The sequence below is a fragment of the Dipodomys ordii genome, unplaced genomic scaffold (assembly GCF_000151885.1).
Source record: "Dipodomys ordii isolate 6190 unplaced genomic scaffold, Dord_2.0 Scaffold14, whole genome shotgun sequence".
NCBI classification, from domain to species: domain Eukaryota; kingdom Metazoa; phylum Chordata; class Mammalia; order Rodentia; family Heteromyidae; genus Dipodomys; species Dipodomys ordii.
The window spans coordinates 616614-627264 of record NW_012267230.1 but is presented as its reverse complement, the minus strand read 5'-3'; the positions used below and the strand labels follow the sequence as shown (position 1 = coordinate 627264).

At 43.9% G+C, this 10651-nt stretch overlaps 1 protein-coding gene across 1 annotated transcript in view; it reads right to left on the bottom strand.

Annotated features, from left to right (window-relative positions):
• Positions 1-7290: 7290 nt before the first annotated feature.
• Positions 7291-10651, bottom strand: part of Anks4b (ankyrin repeat and sterile alpha motif domain containing 4B) — a 14081-nt gene continuing 10720 nt past the window's right edge. The window contains exon 2 of the mRNA XM_013011404.1: positions 7291-8559. Within this exon, the coding sequence (XP_012866858.1) occupies positions 7470-8559 (1090 nt within the window). The 3' untranslated portion in view covers positions 7291-7469. The remainder of the gene's footprint in view (positions 8560-10651) is intronic.

The following is a 10651-nucleotide window of genomic DNA, read 5'->3' as shown; positions in this document are numbered from 1 at the left end:
AGCAAAAATGTGAAGCCCTGCTTTCAAGCTCCAGTACACACACACACACACACACACACACACACACACACACACACACAGAGTCACACCCTTCCCCCCCCCCACCTGAACCCTGCAAGGCCATCTTGGTTATATGTTCATTCTTGAGTCTAAGCTCAAGATGAAAGAGATGAAATTCTCCATCCAGGTATGAATTCTATGACTGTTCTTTAAAGTCAGGTGAAGAATCAACTCATCTGAACGCACACACACACACATACAGCCTGATCGAAAAAGAGAGAGGACTGGCAATCCAGAAGGCTAAATCCAAACATGTTCACTAAGTAGCAGAGTTAGAAGAGCAATTAGAAATCACCTGACCCAACTTTAACACACAAATGGGGAAAATGAGACACTAGCAAAAGCTATATTGAACTGGTCCTGCCAAAAAGCTGGTCTAAACTGGTTTCCACCTGCCAGCCCATGGCTGATTATCAAATAAGCCAGAAGCAAAGCAAAGCATATTATTTCACTTCATTTTTCTACTCTTACTCCTTCTGCTAGTTCTTGCTCCAGGTAGCTTAGCCAAAAGTTTATCTTGTTTATGGGGCTGTCTGGACAAGGGTCTTTGTGCTTAAAAACGCACATGTTCTGGGCTGGGAAGGTGGTTCAGTGGTAGAGCGCTTGCTTTGCATGCCTGAGGCTCTGGGTTCAATTCCTCAGCACCACATAAGCAAAAAGAAAAAAGCCCGAAGTGGCGCTGTGGCTCAAGTGGTAGAGTGCTAGCCTTGAGCTGAAGAGCTGAGGGACAACGTTCAGGCCCCACGACTGGACCCCCCAAAAAACAAAAACAAAACCACATGTTCTGATTCTGTGGAGTCTTTCTGAGAACTTTATCTTTCTTTTAAAAACTTTTAATTACAATATCTTTAAGGCTAGGCACTGGTAGCTCATGCCCGTAATTCTAGCTACTCAGAGGCTGAGATCTGAGGATTGTGGCTTGAAGCCAGCCAGCCTGGGTAGGAAAGGCTGGGAGACGCTAATCTCCAACTACCAAAAAGCTGGAAGTGGAGCTTTGGCTTGGGAACAGCTCCCAGACCCTGAGTTCAAGTCCCAGAAATGGCACAAAAATTATCTTTAGGTAGTTAGTTTACCAAGAGGTTCCAATGCAACGTATCAATTTATGAGTTTAGTGCCTCTGGATCAATGTCACCCCCTTCCATCATTCTCTACCTCTCCCAACCCCACCCATGTGCTCAATTTACCTGTTCTATTTTCACATATGTCTGTTGATGATCAGGACTGTATTTGCCTACCCTTCCTCTCTCAATTGGCCACTCCTCTGAACCTCCCCTCCCCTGCCCCAACCTAGGGTAAAACATGCTTCAGCTTTCTGGTTAGTCTTCTTTTTCTTTTTCTTTTTGTTCCCTTTTTATTTGAGATAGGATCTCATTATGTAGTCCAGGATAGCATTGAATTTGAGATCCTCCTGCCTCAAAGCCTCCTAAGTACAGGGATTATAGTCATGTGCCACCCTTCCCAGTACTCTTCTGAGGTATGAGAGAGAGAGAGAGAGAGAGAGAGAGAGAGAGAGAGAGAGAGAGACTAGTCCTGGGGCTTGAACTCAGATCCTGGGAGCTGTCTCTTAACTTTTTCACTCAGGGCTTGTGTTCTACCACTTGAGCCACAGCTCTACTTCTGACTTTTTGGTGGTTAATTAATTTGGTGGTTAATAAATGAGTTACTTATCTATGAGTCTATGAGACTCATCTCTTATAGACCCTCAGTCCTGCTCAGACTGGTTTTGAATGGTGATCCTCAGATCTCAGCCTCCCGAGGAGTTAGGATTATAGATGTGAGCCACTAGTACTTGGCTTTGTTCTGAGAATCTTTTTTTTGGGGGGGGTCTGGTCGTGGGGCCTGAACTCTGGGCCTGGGCACTGTCCCTCAGCTCTTCAGCTCAAGGCTAGCACTCTACCACTTGAGCCACAGCACCACTTCCAGCTTTTTTTCTTTTTGCATATGTGGTGCTGAGGAATCGAACCCAGGGCCTCATGCATCTTTAAGGCAAGCGCTCTACCACTGGGCCACCTTCCCAGCCTTGTTCTGAGAATCTTAATGGTTCTGGCCCTAAAGGTTGTGTAGAGAAAGCTGCACGATAATGAGAATATCTTCTTTCATTCTTTCCATGGGCAGTTCCAATTGCAACTGCATTAGGCTGCTAAAATAAGAGAAAACAAATAGTCCTGGCCCTCCACAAAAATATAAAATACAGAAGGAAAAAAGATAGGTGAAAGGACAATTATAGTACCATGGTTTAGCATTCAGAAAGCATATGATCCAGGAATCCAGAAATAAATAACTTCTACGTATAAAATGGAAAGACTATTCATAAAAGATACCACCCACCCCGGCCTTCTGGTTAGTATTCCCATGGACCAAACTGAACAAGTCCAAGGACAAAGGAGCCCTTTGATGCAGGCAGCAGAGATCAGTCTCCTGGGGCTCAGATTAGAGTAGAAAATAGCCCAGAGAAATCCTAGAGGAGCAAAGAGAAAACAGCTTTGGCCAGCTAAGGAAGAGCACTGGAGCAGACTGGGTTGGAGAGTGTAAGACTCTCAATGGAGCTGGCCTATGGGGAACATTTTTCCCAGCAGAGGAATGAATGATGTTGTGCTCTATGGTTAGGAAACAGCTACAAGAAGTCTGCTATGGTTGTAATTAGGAGACAGAGGAAGAATGGTTAGAGATGAGAACAAAGGTTTGGAAGAGAGGAGGGCTTTCTCATCATGAAGGTCTTTTGTTGAGGAGAGTTTGAAAAGCAATGGAGAGGGAGAAGACGCCAAGAGGAGATTTGCTCATGAGGAAGATTACTCAGCCAGTATCACAGGGAACAAATAGAGACAGATAAAGACAGTGTTAACAATTGGGTGTTGAATGTAGAAGGAAAGAAGTGTTGGGCAGGGCATCAGTGGCTCAGGTCTGTAATCCCAACTACTCAGGAGCCAGAGATCAGAAAGCTGGCTCAGAAAGGAAAGTCTGTGAGACTCTTATCTCCAGTAAAACCAAAAGGGAGCTGTGGCTCAAGTGGTAGAGCACTAGCCGTGAGCAAAAAAATGTCAGAGGGACAGTGACAAGGTCCTGGGTTCAAGCCCCAGAACCAGCACACACAAAAAAGAGAAGTATTGGGTTAAATTTTCTATTCATCAAAAAATGGGGATTTTAAGGGGCTGGGAAAGTGGCTCAGAGGTAGAGCGCTTGCCTTGCATGTATGAGGCTCTGCATTCTCTTCCTCAGCACCACATAAACAGAAAAAGCCAGAAGTGGCACTGTGGCTTAAGTGGTAGAGCGCTAGTCTTGAGCTGAAGAGCTGAGGGACAGCGCCAGGTCCAGACTTCAGGCCCACAACTGAAAAAAAAAATGGGATTTTAGCTGGTGTTGGTAGCCTACATCTGTAATTTTAGCTAATGAGGTACAAGAATTGTGATTTGAAGGCAGCCCAGGCAGGAAGAAAAAGATAAAGTTGTGGCTTAAATGGGCAAAAAGCAGCATAGGGACAACACCCAGCCCTGAGTTGAAGCCTAAAGATTGGGCGGGGGGGGGGGGAGTGTGGGAGGGTGGAGAAGGGGATTTTAGGCTGGGTGTTGGTGGCTCACATCTGTAATACTAACTCCTCAGGAAGCTGAGATCTTCAGCTCAAAGCCAGTCTGGGTAGAAAAGTGTGAGACATCTCCAATTAAGCAGCAAAAAACTGGAAATCGAGGTGTGGCTCAAATGGCAGAACACTATTCTTCAGTAGAAAAGAATAAGCCAAGGGAGAGCACTAGACCCTGAGTTCCAACCTCAGTACCAGCACACACACACACACACACACACACACACACACACACACACACCAATGGAGAAGGTTGTGCTGGGTGTGTCAATGTCAGCACTATGCACATTGGGGTCTAGATGACTCATTGGTGTAGAGAACAATCCTATAAACTGTAGGATGTTTAGCAGCCATCATTTCTATGCATTCAGGTTGTAGCAATGCCACCTAACATGCCAATCAAAGAGGAAAGTATCTTAGTTGAGAACTGTTACGTGTTGGAGAAAATGGATTCAATTCTGGGCACACAGTGATTTAGGTACTTACAAGACATTTAAGAGGAAATGTCAAGACAGACTTGGACTTAGAGATTTGGAGCCCTCAAACAAGAGTCTGGGCTGTTGATTACTTGTGTGGAAATTACAAGCCTGTAACCAACCTTACAGGAGAGCCTAAAATATAAGCACCATATGTATTTAGCACATTGTGATTTCTCAAATTCTCCCTTAATACAGATGCACCTAGATGTTTATGTTTCTTGTTGAATTTAATGCCAGCACATATGGGAAGGACAAAGAGAGAGAGAGAGAGAGAGAGAGAGAGAGAGAATGTGTGTGTGGGGATTGCAGGGATCAGGTATCACTGATCTATTGTTAGCTGTAGTTTAAGGGACAGAGAGAGATCTGAAATCAGTGGAATTTTTTCACTTGATGTTACTGAGGTTTGAACTCAGGACCTTACAGTTGTTAGGCAAGCAGTCTCCCTCTTGAGCCACACCTCCAGCTTTCTCTCCCCCCCTCTTCCCTTTCTTCCTTTTTTCTTTCCTTTTCTTTCTCTCCTTTTTCTTTTTCCCTCCTTCCTTCTTTCCTTCCTTCCTTCCTTCCTTCCTCTCTCTCCTTCCTTCCTTCCTTCTTTTCTCTTTCTGTCTTTCTCTCTTCCTTTTTCTTGCCACTATTGGGGCTTGAACTCAAGGCCTCATGCTCTTGCTTAGCTTTTTCACTCATGGCTAGAGCTTTACCATTTAGGCCATAACTCCAATTCCAGGTTTTTGTTGGTTAACTAGAGATAAGAATTTTGAGGGCTGGGAAGGTGGCTCAGTGGTAGAGTGCTTGCCTTGCATGCATGAGGCCCTGGGTTCGATTCCTTAGTACTACATAAGCAGAAAAAGCTGGAAGTGGTGGTGTGGCTCAAGTGGTAGGGTGCTGGCCTTGAGCTGAAGAGCTGAGAGACAGCGCCCAGGCCCAGAGTTCAGGCCCCACGACAGGACTCCTCCCCCCCCAAAAATAGCATAATGCTAAGAAGTTCTTCTTCTTCTTTCATTTTCTTTTTGGGTGGCTGGTTCTGGAGCTTGATCTCAGGGCCTGGGTGCCTCTCCTTAGCTTTTCCACTCAAGGCTGACACTCTACCACTTGGGCTACAGTTCCACTTCCAGCTTATTAATGATTAGATGGAGATGAGAATCTCACAGACTTTCCTCTCCAGTCTGGCTTCAAATTTCAATCCTCAGATCTCAAGCTCTGGAGTATCTGGGATTACAGGCACAAGCCACTGACACCTGGCTAATTTCTCCTTATTATAGAGTTAAGGAAGGAAACAGGGTTCCAGAATGGATCAGGGGATTATTTGAAGAGGAGACTCCAGCACCACAGTAGTTATGTATAAAAGAGGCAGACAACTTGTAGTTAATACAATAATTTTTTGCGTGCTTTCGGCCAACTGCTTTTCTATACAATGTTGTGACAAGTATAACTTCAGTTCATTCTAGAACAAAACACAGTATTTGTCAACGTAATTATCCCATAAGGCAACATACTTATTTAGTGACTGATAAGTTTCCAGAATCTGCCTATCAGGAAAGAATGAGACAATTAATGGTTCATCAGATTGCCATCCTCTCAAAGCTTAAATCCCCCATATTGCCTCTTGAATAAACCAAACAGACATGAATTGGAAATCATGTGGAACACCAACAGCTGTTTCTAAATTATACACATAATCATGGTAAATTCTACTTGCAGTACGCCTGGAAATAAAAAACCTGATAGAATTTAGCTACTCACTGGGGATTCCATGTGGGTTTGGGACTGGCTTTCCAAAAGCTGTCAGTAGCAACAGTGCCAGTTCATATTGTAGAACCCCGGCTGTGTTTGTCAGCTATCCATTACTGTACAAATCACCTGAGGAAATCAGCTTAAGGCTCAAGGCTTTGGAGGTTTCTGTTCGTGGTTGTTTGGCCTTACTGCTTTGGGCCCCGGTGAGGCAGAATAAAATGATGGAAGAGGTGGCAGAAGAAATCTGCTCAGCCTCAAAACAGAAAGAAAGCACATGGAAGGGGATGTACCCTGCTGGCCTCAGTTCCTCCTGCCAGATAGCACCTCGCAAAGTTTACTTTGTCTTCTGATAGCTTCATGGACCCTTAGGGTACATTTATGAACCAAACCATAAAATACATTGTTTTTCTTTTTTTTTTGTTGGTCGTGGGGCTTGAACTCTGGGCGTGGGCGCTGTCCCTCAGCTCTTCAGCTCAAGGCGAGTGCTCTACCACTTGAGCTACAGCGCCACTTCCGGTTTTCTGGTGGTTTATTGGAGATAGGAGTCTCACGGTCTCTCCTGCCCGGGCTGGCTTTGAACCGTGATCCTCAGATCTCAGCCTCCTGAATAGCTAGGATTACAGGCGTGAGCCACCAGCGCCCGGCAATACATTGTTTTTCATATATGCATCAATGGTGATAATAATAAAAGTATAATAAGCAAGCAAATGTAAAGTTTATATCTTAGCCCTCTGAAAAATGGATACTTTTCAGGTCTTTGGAGACACTTAAATCCTTGGAAAAATTATGAAATAGGCCTAGTATTCCCCCCCATATCCTTCATTCTCTCCATCATGTGCTCGTGTGTTATACTGTATCAGTTACCTCAGGCTGCCATAACAAAACGCTGTAGACAGAGTGGCTGAAAGCAACAGAAATTTATTTATTTATAACTCTGGAACTGAATATCCAGAATCGAGATGCTGCTGGCAAGTCTGGTTTTTCCTAAAGCCTTTTTTTTCTTGGCTGGAAGATAGCTGACTTCTTGCTGGGTTTCTTGTGACATTTTCTTTGTGTGGGAGTACAACCTTGTCCTTATTTTATAAGGACACTAGTTATATGAAATTAAGACTCCATCCTTAATATTTAATTTGATCTTAATCACTTTTATAAATTTCTCATCTCCAAAAACTACTTTAAGAGTGAAGGGGCTCAATTCAATCCACAATATGTATTTTTTATTCTCTATCTCTCTATCTCTGTTTCTCTGAGTCTGTCTGTCTGTCTGTCTCTCTTTGTTTCTCTTTTGGTGACAGAATTGGGGCTTGGACTCAGGGCTTGGACTCATTAATGTTTTTTTACTGTAGCCTGGTGCTCCACCCCTTGAACCACAGCTTCAGTTCCCACTTTTTAGTGGTTAATTGGAGAGAAGAGTCTTGCATACTTTCTTGCCTGGCTGCCTTTGAACCTTGATCCTCAGATCTCAGCCTCTTGAGTAGCTGGGATTACAGGCAGGTGCTACCAGTGCCTGGCGTGGGCCATTTTCTCTGATTGGGAAGAAAGGGGGCATTGCCTGGAGTGTTTCCGGTGATTCACAGTATTAAGTCCATGCTGCAGGCTCATACCATTGACCCTAAAAGTCTCCATTAGAGGCTGGTATCAATCAGAGGCCCAGGCTCTTGCAGTGTTTGCTTCCTTCTATTGATAGCATTAAGAACTTTCTTCCTGGGCCCTAACTGCATTCGTATATTCTGAAGGTCCTCGTCAGAGCAGAGCAACAGAGCTTCTAGATCAATCTGTTCTCTCATGAAAATGGGAAGGAATTCTTCCAGGTGCTGAGACTGTAAGAACACTTCCAAGGGAGTGGCATTCACCACATCTTCTTCCCACTCAACTTCTTCCTCATCCCAGGGCAGGTCACCTCCCAGGCCATTTTTCTCTCCCTCTTCATCATCCTCCTCAGCTTCATCAGCCTCTGAGGCTCCGTGTCTTTGGAACAAATCACTGGACATTTTAAATCCCAGCTCTCTCTTGCTGTCGTCGATATCTTCAGGGCTCCAGACACTGCTTCTTTTAAACACGATATTGCCTAGACCTGGACGGTTAAGAATGGACTCGTGCTGAGCTTCATTGTCCTCTTCCATTGAGAAGTGGAGTTTCTCTTTGAAGTCACCAGAGACAGAATCTTCTTCTTCCTCTCTGAACACTTCCATCACATTCCTCTGCCCACTTCTCTCTCCCTTTCCCACCTGCTCTGCTGTATCTTTGCTCTTCTTGAATTTTAACTTGAAAGTGTCTTTAATGCCCTTAGACAGGGATCCAAACGTACCAGGTACAGAAGCATGGGACGTGGTTGACCTGGAGAAGGTGCCCTTGGAAGAGGGCATCCCAGAATCCTCCTTGCTGTAAGTGCGAGTCATCTTATTTTGGTGTTTCTCTTGGAGTCTTGCACACTCTTTGATCTGCCTCTGGACATTCTTCTGGGCCTGCTCCTTCAACCTGGTGACTTTCTTGGGGTTCATGATATTCTGGGCAGTGGCAGCTTTATCCAGGAGAGCAACGCATTCATTCTGCTCCCTGCTGGCTGCGGCATCCAGCGGAGACTGCAGGTCATTGTCTAGGGCAAAGATGTTGGCTCCGAAGTTGATCAGGAACGAGACACAGTGGGCATGGCCGTTGGATGCTGCGTAATGTAAAGGAGTGTTTCCCCAGATGTCACATCTGTCAGCATCACCCCTGAAAGAGAAAATAGGAAGGATGCAGGGTAAATATTTTCTCTGAACACGAGGTTCCCAAAAGATAAATTAGAAACAATGAAGAAAAAGCTGGATGCTGGTGGCTCATGCCTGTAATCCTAGCTACTTAGGAGGCTGAGATCTGAGGATTGTGATTTGAAGCCAGTCCAGGCAGGAAACTCCTTGAGACTCTTATTTTGAATAAACTATCAAAAAGCCAGACATGGAGCTGTGCCATAAGTGATAGAGTGTTAGCTTTGAGCAAAATAAAAGCTCAGGCCCTGAGTTCAAGCCCATTGCACATACAGAAAATAAAGAAGGAGGAGGAAAAGGAAGAGAAGGAGGAAGAGGAGGAGGAGGAGGAAAGGAAGAAGATACATGTTAGTGAGGGTGTATTTTCCTGATGTTAATGTATAATAGCTGCTATAAGTCTTTATATGTCACAGCTAGAGACCAAATAGCATCAAACATTTTATCCCATCATTTCTTTGTATGAGCAAACCCTCCCCCATAACTTTCTAAAAAATTCCATAACTAAGCAACTTTTGTACCTTATTGGGCAGAATTGGGTCCACATGCCATGTTTAATTTGGATCAGTTAGAATTTGCTTCTAAAACTAGTGATAAAATTGCCCAGGGGAATACTGGTAAATGTTGAACAATTGGCACTCAAAATGATCAAAGCTCTGCTTTATACCAAGGATCAATTACTGTAGTGTAAATATTCTACCATGACACATTTTAAGTTAGCAATGCAACCCACAAAGTTAGCAATGCAATGCACATAATTTGGAAGAGATGAGCAACAGCATACTAATATAAATTATTATGTACTGGTGGCTCATGCCTATAATCTTAGCTACTCAGGAGGCTGAGATCTGAAGATGGAGGTTTGAAGCCAGTCCAGACAGGAAAAGTCTGTGAGAATCTTATCTACAATGTATCACTACTCTAGAAGTAGAGCTATGGATCAAGTGATAGAGCACCAGCCTTGAGTGAAAAAGCTCAGGTACAGTGTGCAGGCCCTGAGTTCAAGACTCAGTGTTGGCATGTTCTCACATGTGTACATATACACAACTGTTTGTATTCAGACCACCAGTAGCAGCATTAAGCTATGATTTGATTATGTATGCAGGAGTGGGGCCTCAGACTAGACTCACTGAATCTGAATTTACAATTTAACAATTGATCCATAAGCTTGCAATGGGTTTGGAATGGTTCCATTAATTAATGTGGCCTAACCAAATGGCAATCAAATTTGTAACTCTTCCCTGACTACCTTGCACTTTTCAGTTATGAAACACTTCCATGTTCACTGCCCAACACCAGCCATCACCATCTCCTGCTTAGAGAAGGAAGGCAAGAATCGTTATGACAAAGAGTAAGGCTCAGGGAGGGTAACTGATTTCTAAACGGGTAAGGGTTTTGTTTTGATTTTGCAGTGCTGAGGATTGAATTCTAAGCCTTGCACATGCAAAGCTACTACTGAGCTCCAGCCCCAGCTCAACAGACAGCACATTTTGGATCAGTCTTGCCTCTTAGTTTATCTCCAACAGAACAGTCTTATACCTTGCCACTTAACCGGCTACAAGTCACTAGCTTAACTTTTCTAGGTAATTCCATGAATTCCCTCATCTGTACACTGAGGATATAAATACTACTATTTATAGTTGCTACATGAACTAAATAAGCCTATCTATTTATGTCATAGCAAAGGGCTTACTCCACAGTACACAGTCAGTAAACATTAGTTATGATCATATCCCTCATCTCTCTAAACTCATAGTCCATAAATTCCCAGGCTGGTTTTTTCTAGTCCTCCAGGAAATTTCCAGCAGCACAATGGTTCTTGTGGTTTTAGCACTGCTAGTCTTATCTAACTGGCCAAGTATTTATGCTCTGCCTTGGCCTTTCTAATTAGATAATTGGCCTGAGAAAGCAAAGGCTGTGTTTTCTCTCCCTTTTATCATCTTTATCTCCTATTAGAAATCTGAGACCCATGGGCTGGGAAGGTGGCTCAGTGGTAGAGCGCTTGCCTTGCATGCCTGAGGCCCTGGGTTCGATTCCTCAGCACCACATAAGCAAAAAGAAAA